The sequence below is a fragment of the Paecilomyces variotii genome (genome assembly GCF_004022145.1).
Source record: "Paecilomyces variotii strain CBS 101075 chromosome Unknown C8Q69scaffold_8, whole genome shotgun sequence".
NCBI classification, from domain to species: domain Eukaryota; kingdom Fungi; phylum Ascomycota; class Eurotiomycetes; order Eurotiales; family Thermoascaceae; genus Paecilomyces; species Paecilomyces variotii.
In genome coordinates, this window is record NW_021167147.1 from 861445 (window position 1) to 880223 (window position 18779).

The 18779-nt window shown below is 51.3% G+C and overlaps 8 protein-coding genes across 8 annotated transcripts; 4 read left to right on the forward strand and 4 right to left on the reverse strand.

The window, feature by feature from the left end:
* Positions 1–282: 282 nt before the first annotated feature.
* On the reverse strand, positions 283–3084 carry C8Q69DRAFT_316929 (putative F-box and WD40 domain protein). The gene is made up of 3 exons (XM_028627315.1): positions 1763–3084; positions 1358–1706; positions 283–1304 (listed from the first exon to the last, which is right to left on the reverse strand). Exons 1-3 carry the CDS (start codon positions 2616–2618, stop codon positions 320–322), a joined length of 2190 nt encoding a protein of 729 aa, XP_028483767.1. The 5' UTR covers positions 2619–3084; the 3' UTR covers positions 283–319.
* A 1-nt stretch (position 3085) lies between these two features.
* C8Q69DRAFT_317092 (hypothetical protein) lies at positions 3086–4135 on the forward strand. The gene has a single exon (XM_028627318.1). It carries the CDS (start codon positions 3328–3330, stop codon positions 3808–3810), a length of 483 nt encoding a protein of 160 aa, XP_028483768.1. The 5' UTR covers positions 3086–3327; the 3' UTR covers positions 3811–4135.
* C8Q69DRAFT_317001 (NADP-dependent alcohol dehydrogenase VI) lies at positions 3989–5736 on the reverse strand. The gene is made up of 6 exons (XM_028627317.1): positions 5637–5736; positions 5430–5518; positions 5335–5362; positions 5200–5259; positions 5105–5146; positions 3989–5048 (listed from the first exon to the last, which is right to left on the reverse strand). The coding sequence occupies exons 2-6, from the start codon at positions 5502–5504 to the stop codon at positions 4168–4170; spliced, it is 1086 nt and encodes a 361-aa protein (XP_028483769.1). The 5' UTR covers positions 5505–5518; positions 5637–5736; the 3' UTR covers positions 3989–4167.
* Positions 5737–7028: 1292 nt separating this feature from the next.
* C8Q69DRAFT_317298 (dihydrodipicolinate synthetase family protein) lies at positions 7029–8457 on the reverse strand. The gene is made up of 3 exons (XM_028627321.1): positions 8312–8457; positions 7204–8244; positions 7029–7099 (listed from the first exon to the last, which is right to left on the reverse strand). Exon 2 carries the CDS (start codon positions 8215–8217, stop codon positions 7204–7206), a length of 1014 nt encoding a protein of 337 aa, XP_028483770.1. The 5' UTR covers positions 8218–8244; positions 8312–8457; the 3' UTR covers positions 7029–7099.
* A 691-nt stretch (positions 8458–9148) lies between these two features.
* C8Q69DRAFT_317220 (putative NAD binding Rossmann fold oxidoreductase) lies at positions 9149–11185 on the forward strand. The gene is made up of 5 exons (XM_028627320.1): positions 9149–9478; positions 9543–9705; positions 9797–10495; positions 10606–10699; positions 10763–11185. Exons 1-5 carry the CDS (start codon positions 9455–9457, stop codon positions 11025–11027), a joined length of 1245 nt encoding a protein of 414 aa, XP_028483771.1. The 5' UTR covers positions 9149–9454; the 3' UTR covers positions 11028–11185.
* Positions 11131–13930, reverse strand: C8Q69DRAFT_472781 (putative PHD finger domain protein). Its single transcript, XM_028630997.1, has 2 exons — positions 11551–13930; positions 11131–11484 (listed from the first exon to the last, which is right to left on the reverse strand). Exons 1-2 carry the CDS (start codon positions 13705–13707, stop codon positions 11344–11346), a joined length of 2298 nt encoding a protein of 765 aa, XP_028483772.1. The 5' UTR covers positions 13708–13930; the 3' UTR covers positions 11131–11343.
* Positions 13931–14058: 128 nt separating this feature from the next.
* Positions 14059–17336, forward strand: C8Q69DRAFT_472787 (QDE-2-interacting protein). Its single transcript, XM_028630998.1, has 2 exons — positions 14059–15147; positions 15277–17336. Exons 1-2 carry the CDS (start codon positions 14399–14401, stop codon positions 16943–16945), a joined length of 2418 nt encoding a protein of 805 aa, XP_028483773.1. The 5' UTR covers positions 14059–14398; the 3' UTR covers positions 16946–17336.
* A 114-nt stretch (positions 17337–17450) lies between these two features.
* On the forward strand, positions 17451–18690 carry C8Q69DRAFT_472791 (putative transcription regulator). The gene is made up of 2 exons (XM_028630999.1): positions 17451–17600; positions 17678–18690. The coding sequence occupies exon 2, from the start codon at positions 17856–17858 to the stop codon at positions 18639–18641; it is 786 nt and encodes a 261-aa protein (XP_028483774.1). The 5' UTR covers positions 17451–17600; positions 17678–17855; the 3' UTR covers positions 18642–18690.
* The last annotated feature ends 89 nt before the right edge of the window (positions 18691–18779 follow it).

Here is an 18779-nt window from a genome sequence, read left to right on the forward strand (position 1 = left end):
CAAGGGAGGGATGTATTTGCAATCTATATTTCTGAGAACAACCAAGTACCGCCGATGCAAGTATCTAGATTCGACGTGGAACGACATAATGTAATTAATGTACAACTCTTGAACAGCAAGCGCTTATCTATTATTCAGGGTCGAGATTCAAGATCGACTGAGAAATTAAACAATCCACTCAGTGGACAAATGAGATACAATGCAATAGAAACGGCTGATTGCCGAGATCGGGTGTGCTGCCGGTAGATCGCCAAAAAGGAACCAAGCTATTAAGACCAAAGAAAAGAAAGAAAATGACAAAAGAATGCTCCGTTTATTTTTACTCCTCGAGCAACTCGATCCCATCCAAACCATGCCCAAAATCCATGATGACTGCCCGCGAGTCCTGACTCGTGGCAACAATGCGTCGGTAATCGGATTTAGCACTCAGCATCCAGCTGGTCGTCCAACCTCCCATGTTGATTGAGAGATCGCCGGTGGTGGCGTCGAAGACCTTAACGCTCATATCGTAGCTTCCGCTGACGATACGGTTGTTCATATCATCCAGGTGCAGCGACCGTACGAGGCCAGCGTGACCCTTCAGTTCGTTGACCAGCTCGCCCGTGTTGGCATCAAACTGGTAGATCACCTGATCGTTTCCGCCGGCGAGGATGGTGCGTGCATCTTCACTAAATTCCACACAAGCAAGACCTCGGTCTTTGCTGGGGAATTCCTTAATGCAAAGCCCAGAGGTGATGTTCCACAGCTTTGCTACACCATCTCCGCTGGCGGAGACGACGAGGTCACCGCGCAGTTGCACTGCGTTGACTGGGCCACGATGACCTAGTAGCTTCTTAACCAATTCACCAGTATGGCGGTCCCACACGCAGATGGTGGTGTCTTTGGAGCACGAGACAATATATCTGTCATCGAAGCAGACATCCAGAACACCAGCCTTGTGGCCTTCGAGACGACGGATGGCCTTGTAGTCGTTCTTCACATCCCATACAATGCACGTATAATCAGAGGAACCAGTGACCATGATCTCATCGTCGAATTGCAAACAGAGAATGGAAGCACTGTGGTAATCGCCTGACTCTTCCAGGGGCGCAACGAGACCCGCTGTTGGCTTGGAAGGAGGGCAGATTGTGACGATTGGTGACTTTGACTTTTCTGAAGAATGCGCTGTGAGGTTCATAAGAACATTTGGTCCCACCCCAGCTGAGTCTCCTGGTGGAGGACCGATAATCTTCAGACACTGCCAAGGATAATGAGCGTTCCATACACGTATGGTCCGATCACGAGAACCTGTGATGATCTTGTGTCTTAAGATATAGTTAGATATATGGTTCGAACTGTTGGGAGATGGGATACATACTCATCGAACTGGACACAATAAACACTGTCCTTGTGTCCTTGGAGGTAAATTGCGGCAGCCTCTCCTTCCTTCCAACGATGTTCCAGTGCTTGGCGCACCATGAACATTCGCTTCCAGTCCTGGTCAGGTAAAGTCTTCCCCAGACCAGCCGACTGTGTCTTCCGCCTTGTTAATGATGTCTCATGGCGACGAGGTCCGAACTCGCGTCGGAAGACAGTCCTCCAAACGTGGCGAGAGGACGCCTCATTGCGCCAAGCATGCGAGACAGCCTCAGCGTTCATGAGGGACTCTGGGTCAAGACATGAAAGGACCTGAGCCATGACTTCGGTGGGCAGATACTCTACTGGGTCTATAAATTTCTCAATAAGCCATGTTCGTCATGAAACAGATTCGACAAGGTCTTACCTATGCGGACGACTGCCAGTTCGGCGTCAGACATTTCGGAGCGGTCCCGCAAGTCAATCCCGATCCCACTCTCCGAGTCTCTAGTGATTTTGCCATCCCAAATCTTCGAGTCAGCCTTGGTTGCTGCACGCTCGGCATTCGTCAATTCGTTCTGAGCTGCTGCGGCAGCCCGCGCGGCAGTACCGCCAAACGGACCATCCGGAAGAACTGGAGGCTCAGTGCCATTGCCAGGAATAGGTGCCAAAACATAACCGGCCGGAGCATACAAACTCTGTAGCGCGGTAACAGTGGGAAGAGATGGTCGACGATGGAGACCATGGTGTTTGAACCAGGACGTCCGCGATCTTCCCTCCCAGCTTCCATAAAACTGACGCCTGGCGGCTGATTCATCTTCTGGACCTTCTTCGAGCGGAACGCGAAGACCGTGCTTGGACGATTTACTGCGAAGACTCACGGAAAGCCGTCGTCCAAGAGCACGTAGGCCATCAACACCGTGACGCAAGCTTGAAAAGCTCTTAGCGGAACGATGCCCGGAACGATGCCCAGAACCGGGCTCTGCGAACGCAGGCGGTTCCTCCAACGCATGTGCAATATTATATGGGCCCTCTTGGTTGTATGCGTCATGGTCCTCCCATCGCTCCGCTTGTGTAGTCTGCTCGTCCATAAAGTGTTGAGCGGCGTCTCGACGGTTGACCTCGCGGGACGGATTCCAGCTGTCTGACGGAGGCCATGCGGGCATCTGTGGAGAAGCTCCAGGGGAAGCAGAGGAAACAGCGGTTCTAGGACGGACTCGAAGCATCACAGACGACCTTCGCCGCTGCGTCGTTGGGCCGACAGCCCCATCTGTTGGAGACATGCCGTCGAGATGGCTGGTGATGTGATAGAAAGACGGCTGGGAAACGGGGGCGTGGAGGAGCGCGTGCGGTCTCCCAGGACGGCTCGTGGCAGTGGAATATTAAATATTAATTGGGAAATTGGCCTCAAGACCGGCTCGTATGCGCAGGTTTCGAAGACGGTCGTAAAGCAATGTAAGGGGCGCTGCAGGGTAGCGGGCGATATATGCCTCCCCGCGAAAGACGCAGACCGCTAAAGAATAATAATAATCGACCAGGACCGTAGAACTCCAAACCCGGGTGCGGATACCATATCCATGAACAACAAAAGAGCGGCGACGTGAGGTCAGAAGAAAAAGATCGGTGCAGGGCGAGCGCAGGTCAACCCCGGATAAGCTGCCTACAACTAGTTTTTTGAAGGCGAACGCCCGGGGCGGCGAGAAAAGTTGGCCAGGGGCAGAACGGGCGGCGGTGGCGGAGAGGATCAACTCCCTGGGATCGTTCTCGCGGCTTCATTTGTGGTCATCGAGACAAGACGTCAACCCCGACTACACCGCCAGCCAGTCCCATGGTTCTTGTCGAATTCTCTTTCCGACCTGTCCTGTTCCGTTCGTTTAGGCATCCCGATCACAGACCGCTCCGACTGGGAGAGACGAAATCCTCACCCTTTGCGCTGGCATCCATTGCGTTTGGTTCGCCCGTCTTTTCAACGTTGCAGCGATAATAATAATAATGGCCCCTCACTGCCAGCGGATCCCGATCTTTTATCGCATCTTCCTGCTCTACGTGGAACCATTCTTCAGCCTTATAGGGGCCTTCTATGCGGGAGTGCGACCCCAAGCGTACCTCCAGCTGACGGATCTACGGTCAGCCCCGCTGCTGGATATCCCCGTGGGCACGGAGGTCGTGTTGCGACAGTTGGCAAATCTGTACTTGCTCTTTGCGCTGAACGAAGCCATCGTGTTGCGAGTCACAGATGATGTCCGTGTCTGGCGTGCGCTGTTGGTAGGCCTCTTGATTGCGGACTTCGGGCATCTGTATAGCTTGCTTCCGCTGGGCCTTGATGTCTACTGGAAGATCCACCATTGGACGGAGATGGACTGGGGTAATGTCGCCTTCGTTTATTTCGGGGCCGCTACGAGGATTGCCTTTCTGACGGGCGTTGGCTTTTCCGCTCGCTCCTCCACGATGGACGGACAGCGGAAAGTGAAATGATTTGGTTACTCGAGCACACCACGTCTTCTTGCTGGCAATGATTTTCGTATTTCTGGATATCCCCATTTATTATAATTGTGCACTATGATTGAAACATCCGCTGGTCGGCCAAATCATCTACAAGACAAGATAAGCGCCCCAGACCCGGGGACCTTGTGGGATAACATCGCACAAGTATAAAAGAACCCGTTCCTATAGTTTCCTCTACATCTGTATATTTCAATTTACACGACATGCTGTCGTCTTCATGCTTTATATGATCCTTTACTTGATTATTCATTCTTAGACCGCTTCTTTGAGTTCATATCGTCATCAGCAAGGGGCTATGTACAGTGCATTCATTGCAAATACTGCATTCTAGTTTCCGAAGACCTTGTCATAGCCGGTCAGGGTCATCCGGTAGCGGACATCGCCCTTCTTCATGCGCTGGACAGCCACAGCAAGGTTCTCCTCGTTGATTTGGACCTCCTCAGCCCAGGCCTTGAGGTTCTTGTCGGCCGCCAGCTGCAGCATCTGGAGCATCTCACGGCGACTTCCCAGGTGGGTGGCACCGATCAAAACACCATTGCTGATCAGGTGCTGGGCCTTGATCACCTGTCCCTCCTCCTCGGGGAGACCAACATTGATCCAGTGGCCGTGAACATCCATCATGGAAAGGTACTTGGCGAGGTCGAAGTTCTTGGTCGAGTTGGCCGCATTGACGATCAGATCGAATGTGCAGCGGTGAGGCTTCTCCCATCCTTCTTCAGCAGTGGCAATGAAGCCATCAGCTCCCAGCTTTCGGGCATCCTCCTCCTTAGCCCTGGTACGGGAGATAGCCCAAACCTCAGCGCCCAGCGCCTTTGCGAACTGCAGACCGAAGTGGCCAAGACCACCGATACCGACAATACCGACCTTCTTGCCCGGGCCGCAGCCGTTCCGCACCAGGGGAGAGAACACGGTGATACCAGCGCACAGCATAGGAGCAACGATGGTGGTCTCCAGCTTCTCCGGAATGGGGAACACCCACCATTCGTGCACGCGGATGTGGGATGCGTAACCGCCCTGGCTGACGAGTCCAGTCTCAGGCCACTTGGAGCCATAGGTGTCAATCAGCTTGTACTGGCAGTACGTCTCGTTGTCGTTCTTGCACTGCTTGCATTCTCCGCAAGAGAAGACCTGGGCACCGACACCAACGCGCTGACCCTCCTTGATGAGAGTCACCTTGGGGCCCACGCGGATCGCCGTACCAACGATTTCTTCAATGGAATATTAGCTTTCTATGACTGTCGACTGGAGCTGGAGGAGAGCTTACCGTGGCCGACGCAGAGAGGGAAGTGCTGCTTTCCCCATCCACCTAGCAGTTGTCAGTTTGCTTCTGACACTGTCATATTTGTTGTTAAAACTTACCACTAATGATATGAACGTCACTACCGCAGATACCGCATGCCTCGATCTTGACGTCGACATCTGTTGGTGAGGTCTAGGTTAGCGACCACTCCCATGGGTCGAAAGGCTCTATCCTGCTGGTTCGCTGTAACGTACCATAGTCGCCGAACGGGTTGAGAGGGAACTACAGCCATCCGACATTGTCAGCATACCGTCGAACGCGCATGTTGGGATCGAGAGGAATCACGCACATAACGCTTGTGGAAGGTGGTCCAGCTGTCAGGGCTGTCGACCTGGAATCCTTCTGCTTCCTCGGGATAAGGCATTTTTGTTGTATCTCCTGAGATAACTAGAGCTTCAGCGCTTTGGATCTGCACGAGGGGCGTATTGGCAGTGGGATGTGCTGTTCTTCTGGCCTGGGTGCATGCAAGAGGGGGATCAACAGCTTGTTTAAGTACCTCAAGCCGCAGCGAGACAGCGCAGGGGCACAGAAGCTGCAGAAAACGATGAGCGATGCAAAACGAACAAAGGAAACTTACGGATTCCTAATCAAGTACACCTAAAGATAGGGACGCTCGCCAAAGTTACACTGGAGTCGGATAGACACAAGACCGATCTTCATGCACAGCAACCGCCGACAAGACGATAGATTATAAATACTTGGCTCTTGCGATGGAGCCGCTTGATATGCCCCGCCGATGGGCCCAAGGGACGCGGCTTTCGTATCATACTGAACTGTGCAGCCTGGAAGCAGCAACCTTCCAGTTATTTACCAGATTGTCGCTATACGGGAATAATCCCGTAGTCAGCCCTTCACCGGGAACAGGTCCTTCCACCCTAAGCTCTGGGATCCTTGCTGACATGCCGAATCCGAAGAACAGGAACAAGCCGTTATAGCGAGGGGCATCGATGCGATTACGGTTCAGGCCGCCCTGCGGGACCGTACATCTCCGAATTTTGATATTTACCCCTCATGGTGGTCTATGCGGCTATGCCGTCCGACGGTTCCCGAGTACTCGCCGAGCGCTTTTTTTTTGCCCTTTTTTTTTTTTACCGTGATACCGTCTCTGGGATTGGCCCAGTGGAGAGTCTAGATGTGCTTTGACTGTTGGACTAGCTATAGCTAACTACAGTAGGTTTTTTTAAATAGGATTATTTCTCCAACCAAACCCGCCCAACATTTCTGCCGGCAGAATAATGCCTAATTAAGATGTCACAATACCAAATTCGGTGTAATCTGAATACTACTACCTACTAAGCTCTAGGATCGCAAGGCGTTCTCACATTCATCAAACTACTATAACTTTTACCTCGACTATACCTAGTGTATAATAGAGTCGTGAAAAAGAGCTAGATATACTCTTTCAATGGTACTCCTCCATTGTACATATGTTATTTAGATCTAGTAAACATAAACTACACGGCGTCATTGGAGTCGATTCTCAAGAAGGGATTTCTCCCTCCTTATACATACATAGTTAAAAAGCTCAATTTACCACTACATGATACCACTAATTGCGCCTAACCGCCTAAAGACTTATATAACCTTCCCAATACAGAAGCTGTTCATACTTCATGAAACCAATTAGTGCTTCTCTAAGGTTCTAGCGGCTTTTAGCGGTATAGTAAAAATTACGAACAGACCGCTTATTTATAGTTAAATGGTATCATCTATCTTGAATCTAACTCGTGGATATTTGTGATTAATAATAATCGAGTCTGATCGACGCGGGGTTAAAGTCACTCGGGCGAGAGCTGTTATTGTCTTAGGGCTTAGGGCACGGGCTGAGGGCTGTAGATCTGCGGGGTGAGTCTTGGAATATAATTGAATATTATTACTATATTATTTACTGATCGATGCAGCTGCTTCTGATATCCTAGATCTATCTACATACTGGTCTTCCCGAACAATCTCAGCTAACTAATTATTAACTCTATTTATCAGTCAAATGTATAGACTGCCCAAACGATGTCGAATGGAGAGAGGTTATATACACAGTCCAATAAAGGCATCTATCTACCTACCTAGTTAGCCCCAAAATCCGGCAGACTGTTCTCGACATCCATCGCATCCTTGATCCCATCCGCAATCGACTTCGCTTCATCTTCACTGAGTCTCCGCAGCGGCCGTCGCGCATAGCCACCGTAACCGTAGTAACTCTGAATAGCACTCTTCGTGCCGGGAATGGCCGATTTCGTGAGCACCCAGTCTCCCGCACTCAGCAACTTCTGAAGCTCGACGGCCTCTGCGATCTTCCCCTCACTCCAGAGATTAAACACCTGCACGCACAACCGGGGAAGGACATTAGCACCGCCCGCAATAATAGCTGAACCGCCCGAAACGAGCGTCTGAAGCGTGAAATCCGCCATGCCGCCAAACGCCACGTAGGGATGATTATTCTCCGCTGACGTCGTGTCCGTGTTGTCCACGAGCGGAGAGGGAGGAACGATAGCATTCAATGCCCGCGCTACCCTCGTCAACTTGCCCGTATTGGCACAGGTGAATTTCGTCCCGACTATATTCGGATGTTGCGAAATCCGAATAATCAAGTCTGAATCCATATCTATCCCCGCTACTGCGCCGGGGTAATTATATAGAATCACAGGCAGGGGAGACCCGTCCGCTACGCCGGTGAAGTATTCATATAGCGAATCATCATTCCCCACCGCCGTGCGGTAATAGCTCGGCGGCACGATGAGGACGTACTCTCCGCCTGCGTCGGCGGATTCCTTGCACAGCTCGATTGTGCCGCGGATGCTTTGCTCGCTGGCCCCGACGATGACGGGTATGTTGTGGAAGCCGGCTTCGTCGAGCGCAGAGCGCGTCTCGCGCGTTACTGTCTTGCGCTCTTCGCGGGTTAAGTGGACGGCTTCGCCGTTGGAGCCCTGGGTGACGAGACCGGCGAGGCCGGCTTTGGCGAGGCGGACGGCGTGTTTGCGGATGGAGGGGATGTCGAGGTCTTCGGTGTCCGGGTTGAAGAAGGTTACGGTGGGAGCGTAGACTCCGGGGCGAAGAGGAGTTCGCGGTTTGTTGGTCATGTTGGATTAGGAATTAGATGTTCTATTCTGAGCGTTAGCGATTCGATATCTGCTTATATGTGATCATACGACATATTGCCGCTCCTTCACCTACAGTAAGTAACTCTGTATGTTGGTATGATTTGAGGATGATAATCCAGGAGACAACGAAAGAAAATAAGACGGGAAATTGGGCGATTGATATTTAAATACAACGATATATTATGGCATATCGGGTCCCGGAACAACACCGTTCGCATTGAGTAATAAGTATAGAGTACTCTATCTATCCTTACACTCAATATAACTTCAACCACCCCGCTTACATCCCACCGGAAGAGTCCTTCCTGACCAATCCTGCGCCCAAAGAAGTCAGACCCGTTATTAACATTAGGCAAAAAAGAACTCAAGCGACGAACCGACTCATAATAAATCATGATCGGCACAAAGAGAAAAAGCCATCAGATTGACCTGATTGTACTCATGCTTTTCCAGATCTCCTCGAATAATCTCCAGGGAACGGAAAGTAATTATTCCACCAATAGGAAATTAAGCGTTGAGTTTCCCATTAGTATTATCTTAGCGTCGCGGGGCAGTAGGAATGGATATGGGTCATGGTGGGGGAGCATCTGGGAGAGAGCTTAAGCCTTAAGGTGATTGATTTCCTTTTCAATTGCCGATGGATTCTTTGAATGGATTATAGAAGGGATTTCGAATTTGCCATGGGTGGTTGGAGTTATCTAGAAGGGGGAAATCGATAACTAGTAGTTAAATAGCATTCTTGTATGTGCACATAGATGGACAGGTACTTCATCAATCAACTAACAACATGGTTCATTAAACAACAGGCATACAAGAATTACTCCTTTTATCCTGCTACCCAAGTTAATTGGTCAGTAATCAATTAGTTGTCGGCTATTGAACGGCGGAATCCAAAAGTCGACTTTTTCCGCGCAACCAATTCGCTTCACGTCCCTGGGTGAGCGACACGGCCGTCCAGTCCACGAAGGTGTCGATAATAGCCGGAGGAATAAATCTCACCAGAGTCGATAGAGATAAAATGTAAGCATTGAACGCGACACGAGTTTTGAGCTCCAGCTTTTTTCTTTTCTTCCTTCCCCGCACTCTCTCTCTTCCCGTCACGTAGCCAGTACAGTATTGTATTTTGCTCTTGGGCTTCCCCCGCAACAAACAGCTTGCCGTTGAAGATCCGTATCGTCTGCAGATAGAAAGATAGTCGAAGAGGGACACTAACACAATGGCGCCTCCCGATGTTTTGATGGTGAGTTTAGAACCGTTTGTTCATCCAGCTCGTTTTCTTACGGACAGGAGCTGATCGCGAACAGGTGGGCACAGGAGAGTACACCACCGGCTTCGTTGGTGGAGGAGCTTCCGGCTCAGACAAGAAAGTTGGCGTTGTTGGATTGACGCTCTTCGATCTTCGACGACGAGGCAAAGTGGGCAAGCTGAGCATGGTCGGAGTGTCTGGCCACAAGTTCCCAGCTATCAGTCAGTTGCAAACCCATCCATCCAAGCAAAAAATAGTTGAAGAGTCAGCATGGATTTTGAACTGACCTCGACACCCTGGCAATACTTATAGAACAGCATCTGCAGAAGAACATCTCAGAAGTCTACAACGGTCTAGACGTCTCGTTCGAATCATTCCCCGCCGACGACAAGTCGGATCCCGAAGCATACAAGACGGCCATTGACGCCCTCGAACCCGGCTCGGCCATCACCATCTTCACCCCCGACACAACCCATTACCCAATCGCTCTATACGCCATTCAGCGCAAGATCCACGTCCTGATCACAAAGCCCGCCACAAAGCTACTCTCCCACCACCTCAACCTTCTCGAGGAGTCCCGAAAACATGGCGTCTTCGTCTTCATCGAGCACCACAAACGCTTCGATCCCGCTTACTCGGATGCGCGAGCCAAAGCCCGCACCCTGGGCGACTTCAACTACTTCTACAGCTACATGAGCCAACCGAAAAGCCAACTGGAGACTTTCAAAGCCTGGGCCGGCAAGGATAGTGATATCTCATACTATCTGAATTCCCATCACGTCGATATCTGCGAGTCCATGGTGCCTGATTATACGCCGGTCAAGGTCACCGCGTCAGCAGCCAAGGGCACTGCTGTTGATCTGGGATGTGTTCCTGAGACGGAAGACACTATCACGCTGCTTGTCGAGTGGAGGAAGAAGAATGATCCGTCCAAGATCGCGACGGGCGTGTATACGGCTAGTTGGACGGCGCCGCAGAAGGCGGGTGTTCATTCGAATCAGTACTTTCACTGTGCGTATCATCCATTCATATTACGAAACCTTGCTTTTCCCCACAGAAAGAAAGCAAGAAAGAAAAGAAAAAAGGGAAAAGAATAATCACTAAATAAAAACCCAACACAGGGATGGGCTCCAAGGGCGAAATCCGCATCAACCAAGCCAAGAGAGGCTACGACCTCACCGATGACGACCAGGGCCAACTCATCTGGCTCAACCCGTAAGTCCAACCCCCTCTTCTCCTTCTTGCAACGCTCCCAATTACTAATTACGCGATCTGCAGCTTCTACATGCGTTATGCCCCCGACGAGGAAGGCAACTTTGGCGGCCAAACCGGCTACGGATACATCAGCTTCGAGAAATTCATCGATGCCGTCACGGCTCTGAACGAGGGCCGCGTGACGCTTGACCAGCTCGATGCGCGCGGTCTACCGACGCTGAAAAATACTATTGCCACTACGGCTATCTTGCATGCGGGTCGGGTCTCGCTGGACGAGAAGCGGTCGGTGGAGATTGTGAGTCAGGATGGGAGGTGGGAGTTGAAGTAGAAGCAGATATATATGGCTTTTGGTAAGGGGAAGGAGGTTAGTGTGGGTTTGTATGTACGAAGTTAGGATGTTCAACGTATACTCATATCCCGAAGAAATATATGTCATATCATATTCTCGACCTATCTAGACACCAACGAAACAGGAAGTAAACTCCATCACTCCCGATCACCCGCGCACTTCCCAAATAAAAAAAAGCAAAGGAGAACCCATACTCGCTGTCATCCCGGTCATGCCATTTTCTCTCAAACCGAACTCCCTTGGTATCATTGCGCTTATTATAAAACCAACTCGATTAACCGCCATCTAGGCCTCTTCATCGACGGGACCCAACCTTGACGATACCGTTGGGGCCCTTGCCGAGTTTCACACGGCAGTCGGGACAGTACCACTTGGCAGTACGGCTGGGCACTTCCGAGAGACCGACGCAGTCGAGATGGAACCATTCTTTGTCGCACTTTTTTGAGAAACAGTTAGTATTGTTTTTAGGCTGGTCAAAAGTGGGAATGGTATGATTACTTACATCGTTGTTTTCACAGCAAATCATCGTTCCGAAGCTCACATCTCCACACAGACAATAGCGTGGCTCGTTCGGATCTATTTCCTCTAAGACGCCGTCTTCGTCAATGCGAACATCTTCCTTGGGAGCGACTGAGCTCTCTTGAGGGCCCGGTTCTCGAGATGTGGCCTTCTTCTTCGCTGGCTTGGCTTTTCTCCGTCCGTAGCTGACGGCCGCACCGCCGTCCTGGCCTGAAGACACAGGACCAGGGGCAGGACGCTTGCTCCGTCGACTTGCTGCCGTGGTGGCAGGCGCACTTGGTGGCCGAATAGGCTCTGGGACAGGCGTCTTGGCTGGGGTAGCACTCTTGCGGCGTAGCCCTTCTCGGAGGCCAGTATGGATAACGCTACTCACAGGCTCGGCAGAATGGGCAGCAGAGCGTCGCCGGGAAGGAGGACGGGTGGTTGGAGGAGTTGGGGTCGTAGTGGGCTTCGAGACGGGTGCCGCGGCCGGCGCGACTGGAGCAGCAACAGACTCTGCTGCAGGCGGAGCAGATGGAACAGACGGAGCTGCTGGAGGAGTTGGTGCTTTTGCTGATGGCACCGGAGATGGTTTCTTCGGAGGACTAGAAGGCGCAGTGGGAGCCGCGGGAGCTGTTGTGGAAATCTCAGGCTCAGGGACTGCAACCGTTTTCTCTTGAGCCGCATTTTCTTCAACATTTGTCGCAACGGGCGTAGACTTGCTCGGTTTGCGCTTCTTGGCGGACTTTGCTTCAGTCTCTTGAGTGGGAGCCGACGGCTCAGAAACAGCAGTCTCCTCGAGCTTTCTTTTCTTCGGGGTCTTGGCCTTCTCTTTTTCCTTTCCTGCAGCACCGTTCGCCTTCTGGGAGGTTCCTGGTTGTCCAGGGGTACCATGGGCACTATCCCCAGGGGTAGGGAACAAGCTCTTGAAGGTGGAGCCGATGTCGCCGAGACGCTTCGCAGCGAGCTCTGCTTCCGCTGCAGCCAATGCTGCTTGTTCTCTGGCTAAGGTCTCGCGCTTCAACTTCTTGGCCTCGTTCAGCTTCATACCGCGATTGCTCAGCTTTGTCTCCTCCACGGCGGCCGCTTCTCCGCCAGCTTCTGTCTTGCGGATGAGCTTTCCAGGCACGTAGTTGTTCATTATGTCGTCGCAGTCGATGAATTCCGTCCCGTCCGCCTCCGCAGCCGCTTTGGCTGCCCTGTAGCCTTCCCATCCACGTCCGCGGAGAGCAAGTTCTCGATGGATCATGATTTCACTTGGCTGCCAGACCGCGTTCTTCTTCATCTTCTTGCGGAGCTTGGTCATTTCCCACTCTGTCAGGCGCAGCCATGGGAGATCTTCACTTCCCATCTTGGCATCCTCTGGAGGTGGCTTGAGCAATGCCAAAGCGTTGCTGGTTGAGATCCCGGCAACCGAACTGTGAACATTGGTGCCCATTCCAGATGGGCGATTAGCTCGAGGGCGTTTCGGTTGTTTCTCCTTCTTGGGTTTGGCAACTTTCGTGTCTAGAGAGCCTTGCGTTTCCGCTTCCACGTCGGATTGTTCTGTACTAGCAATGGGCGAATCCGGATTGAAGCCATGTCCTCCAGTAAGCAACGACCGGCGGCTCCTCGACTTCTGATCTTGGCCATCCACACGTAATGTGATGCGCGTGGTCGACGCGCCATCTTCGCCCTTTCTACCGGTTCTGGAGCGCTTGTTCTCTGGAGAGACGGGGGCAGGGGCAGGCGTGGGTTCGCGGGAGGGAGGCTTTGGAAGGGCATAAAGCTTCTTCTTGATGCAGTCCAAGCGTTCGAAATGACGGTCGACGACATCGTAGAGGCGACAGGATTCGGCATAAGCCGACTCGCGCGCATTGATGGCGCGATCCAGCTGGCGCGAAATCTCCTTGCGCAGAGCACGAATGTTGGGCCGGGACTCGGGAGGGATGTCTGGTAGCTGTCCGTAGGTCTTTGTCAACTCGTGAACTGTCTGCGCAGCGGCGAGATACCTCTCATCCAGCTGACGGATAAGGGTGAGAGAACGGATCAGATCCGCGGGGAGGTATTCGGTGTAGTCAATGAAGTCGGTGACGGTAGCCTGCGCGTCTGGATCGAAGGGGCCATCGAGCAGCAGCTCGCCGCTGTCGTCTGTATCGTCCGACATCATGGATCGGATCATGCGCTGCAGCGGCACCCCAAACGACAAGAGATCAGCTGGGGGACGTTCGCTGTTGAGACCTCCTATATGAGCGGGACCATCTGTGCGGTCCTTGAGGTCCTGTAGTCAAAGCTGCCGGCTCATGAAGGGAGGAGGACAAGGGAGCGGCGACGAGCGCATCAGCAGAGGCGAGCAGATCAGCAGGCAGTCAAGCAGTCACGACAGGGACGAGATCGACGACTCTAGCAATGCGCATCTTCCGGGATTCGAGGAACGCGCTGGGTGGCGGCGCGAGTCGGGTCGACGTTGTTCCGAGCGACAAGTAGGAGGTAGTGATCATACAGGAATAACATAGTGATAATTGATAGTAATCAAAGAAATCATATATCTAAGATGATAGAATTCTGATTATTTTCTGATTATACCCCGTATATCCCTGGGAGGCATTCGATTAGAAAGAAAACCTGGTGGATCTATCTGGACCATCAGTGACACACCACCAGATGGCGGACCTCTCCTTCGAGTTATGTTATCGTCCGCTGACAATAATACTGCTGGCAATAGCATACCAGAGAAGTTAATAATCACTTCATATTCATCACTGTGAGTTTCTGGGTGCAATATCATCCATAGAGTCGATGCCATTATGCAACAATTACCTACCTCCCAATGCTCGTAGCTGACACTGATTAACTGAGAATTATCTGCACAAATGATTACCTATTTGCATGGATCTCTTTCAGAGCATGTCAGCATTATCACATTGTGTACTCATTTCTGTGTAGCACACGTAGAACTTTTGCAGCTGTTTGTTCTCAGCAAGCGGGCTCCTGCATGTCCTCCCGACATCTACGAGCATCTCCTCTCATCTCGTCCCATCTCCATCAAATATCCCCCCACGGCGTCCACCATGGATCGAGCAGAGCGCCTGAAGCTTCTCTTTGAGCATGATAGCTCTCTTCTCACTACTGATGTGCAGCTCTACAAAGAGCCTCTGCCCAACCCACCAGATCCTGTCCCTGAGCGAGTCCCTACTCCTGCCCCAGAGACTGCCCCAGCACCACACTCAGAGACAGCTGAGCCAAAGCAAAAGGCATCGAGTCAACCAGTTACAGATGAAGTCTTCGGACCAGAACCACCTCCTGTGATGTCAGACTCTGAAGAATCAGATGACTATCTCTCAGCCTGCAAACGCACCGCACAGCGCAAGGCCAAGGAAGCCGTACAGGATGCATCTCTCCAACCCAGCAAAAAAGATGCACGGAAGAGTCATGGACGCAAAATAGCCGCTCAAAACTTGGCTGTCACGGATAATCTCTCGAATCTCCCTCTTTCTCGCTGCTTTTGTCCGATAATGGCGGTTTCGCGATTGCCCTACAAATACCTCCGAGGCGAGGCCTCAGAGGCCATTGCACAGCAGTTCTTTACGGAGGGCAAGTTCTGGAAGAGATATTGGAACTTGTGAGTAACTTCCGTGCATTATCACCAATCCTTAGGAAGATGCCTCCTCACACGGGAATTCATTGTTATTCACCTCGATCAGCATCAATGGCTGTGGTCAAAGCATTCACCCGCTAATGAATCACGCAGGTACCATATCCATCCCCCGCCTTATATGGCTACTCGGCCCCTGCTCTTAGTGCCTGCCATTCAAGTCCAGGAACTGATTGACGAGATCAACGACGAGTTTAATTGCACCTTGTCTCTTCCCACGGACGTCCATCTGGGCCTGATGCTGCCATTTGAAGAGGACGGGACTCCGCAGCCCCAGTTTCTGGGCCAATGCACAAGTCGAGAGATGAAGGAACAGTTAGAGTACAACGCTTCCACCGCATCTCACGATCAAAATGCTCATAATCCTCCAGCCGGGTGCAGCCCGGAGGTAGACCGTTCATTTGCTGCCTTCCGGAAGAAGATTGAAGCTGCTTTGGAGGCCACAAAGAATAGAACAAAGGCTTCCAAGGCCAAGAAGCGGCAGAACCAGATTGAGAAACGCCGGGAATGGTCTCGTACTCTGAGGAGGACGCAGAGATACCTTGGCCTCCGTCCGCAGCGGCCTCGTGGTCTGCTTCCGCCTGATCTTGATGAGAGCGCCAGCTGGGAGGAGAAGCAGAAAGCGGAGCGTGAGTACGGACTAGCCTGCGGCACGATCCTTGAGCCTCTGAATGTGAATGAGCCAGCTCCGTTTCCGTTTTCAGACGAGCCCATCTTCATCTGTGTGGATGTCGAGTCCAATGAGCGCTGCCACGACCAGATCACTGAGGTGGGTGTCTCTGTATTGGACACTCTAGATCTCGTTGGTGTCCCGCCAGGCGAGGGTGGAAGAAACTGGATGGCGCGAATCCGCTCTCGTCATTTCAGGGTCCAGGAGAGATCGTACATCGTGAACAAAGACTTTATCGCAGGGTGTCCGGACAAGTTCGAATTCGGAGAGAGTGAGTGGGTCTCGGTCAGTGAGATCGTCAAAGTCGTCGACGAATGTTTCCAACCCCCTTATTCGGGACATATAGAACTTGCCGTCAACGAGGTTGAGGGAAAGGATGCGCGCTCTGGCATTGTGGTAGAGGGCGTACTGCCGGAGTACAAACTGCATCCACGCAATATCGTCTTTCTCGGCCATGACACGCAAACAGACATCAAGTACCTCCGTACTTTGGGTAGTACCCTCTTCGCGGATGACCCTGAGTCTCCAGAAAGTCCTGCGAAGGAGGGTGATCAGAAGGTAGTGCAGCCTAGCTTCCTGGAGGCGCTGGATACAGCAACTCTTTTCCGTGTTCTCAAACGTGACACGAATCCTCGTTCTCTCGGACAGGTCCTTCTCGACCTAGGAATCACGGGATGGAATCTCCACAATGCAGGAAATGATGCGCGCTACACAGTGGAAGCGATGATCGGTATCGTGCTGAAATCGCGTCTGTTACTCGACCAGGCCGCCCAGGCGACCTCCGAAACACCCGCACCGGAAGATTACGCCCAGGCAGATGGAGCTGCTGAAAAAGAGATCAGCGCCTCTCGCGAGCAGGCCTGGAAAGATGAAGTCGAGAGACGGGTTGCCAAATCGGTTGCGGAGACTGAGCAGCGTGTCCGTGAAGACTGCGAGGGATGGGAGCTTGATAACTGGAGCGCCGAGGATATAGATGGCGGAGAAGGCTGTGGCCATGGCATTCCTGGCCGTCGTGGCCAACAGGGCCTGCAAAAGAATGGTAAACAGACAGAGACGGAGATAGTGGCAAAGCAGCTAGAAGCTACTCTGATTTAGGTTGCAGCTCACTACTTTGTTTCATCATGCAGGTTCTATGACGGGGCGTACAGATTTATTTGAGCATTTGCACCTATTCCAGCATCCATCCGGATCTTCATCATGAAAATGCGATTGATACCTTTTACATCAGCCTTGCACACGTAACTATCTAGCATAGTATGAATACAGAATCATCCAATAGAACTCGCCAATTAAGAATCATCGTTCTATAACTGTGAAGAATACCTTATTACCTAAACTGTCCCCTTCCCACCCGCATTCGAAAATCCCGCTTCGTTTATCGATAATATTAAACGAATTGTAGAATATACAACAATCGGAAAACATTGACGTCACCGCAACTAATACCATTCATGTCAGTTCAGTCGCATGGAATCCTTCCCAATAGTTAATTACCGGGTCAGGTCTAGATAAATTATTCATATTACACAATCATCAATTGAATATATTCAAGGTATCAACCTCCTGTAAGCAAAATCCATATACATACATGCATACCTACATAGAGTAATAGTTACAGTAGTTGCATTTTATCTAATCGCAGCGCCAAGAAATCGTCTCCGCTGCCCCTCTAGATAAGTAAGTACAGATGGAGCTAGCCGTGCTTACAGTAAACTTACACACACACCCCGCGTTTTCATATGAATCGATTGTGAGTTCCAATGATCAATTGAGCAGGAGTTGGGCTCAGGAAAGAAAAGAAATTTGCTAATATCGACTACGAATCAGTTTCTATCCTTGAAAAGTGTTCAGATTCAAAGATTCTGCTTACTTACTACCTACTTACTTAGGTAGAGCGGGGTGAAAATATCCGAGCAACGAGAAAGAAAAAGTGAAATTAAACCAACAACAACATCATTCAATCCTCAGCTCCAAATCCTCAACTACAAAAAAAGACATAAACAAAATGTCCGAACCCCTCTCCTCCTACCTCCGCTCTCACTTCCCATCCTCCTTCCACCGCGCAACCACCCACCCATTCCTCATCGCCGCTGGATCCGGCACGCTCTCCAAAAAGACCCTATCTCAATGGCTCTCCCAAGACCGTCTGTACGCCCAATCCTACGTCCGGTTCATCGGCCTCCTTCTTTCGAAAATCGTCTTCCCTCCTCGAAACCCCCGCGTCTCGAAACCCCGCATCCCGAGCACGGAGGAACGCATCTTCCACGCCCTCACGGAAGCATTGGTGAATATTCGGCGCGAGTTGCGGTTTTTCGAAGACACAGCGGTGAAATATGGATTGGATCTAACTGCGGTGCCGGATCTGGAGGGCGGGGAAGAGGAAGGGAAAGAAGGGTGGAAGGTGTTTGGACCGGGGTTCATTACGAAGGCGTATATTGATCTGTTCATGGCGGCGGGGAGTAGTGGGGCGAGTTTGTTGGAGGGGTTGACGGTGTTGTGGGCGACGGAGTGGTGTTATTTGAGTGCGTGGAGGTTTGCGAGGGGACATATGAAGGAAGGGAAGGATGCGAGGGAGGATAGGGATGGGGGGGCGTTGAGGAAGGAGTTTATTCCGAATTGGTCGAGTGATGAGTTTGAGGAGTTTGTGGTGCTGATTCGCGATGCGATGGATGAGTTGGCGGGGAAGTTGAAGGGGGTTGAGGAGATTGAGAGGGAGAGGGGGAAGTGTTTGGGCTGGTGGAGGCAGGTGTTGTGGTTGGAAGAGAGGTTCTGGCCGAATGTTAAGGAGTAGTTAGTAGTTGCATAATTATGAAGATGAAAAAAAAAAAAAAAAAAAAAAACTGGATATCAAAAATCATCATGACTTGTATGCACATTATATATGGACTATCTATATATCCAGGACAAGCTGCTCGTAGGGTTATATGAC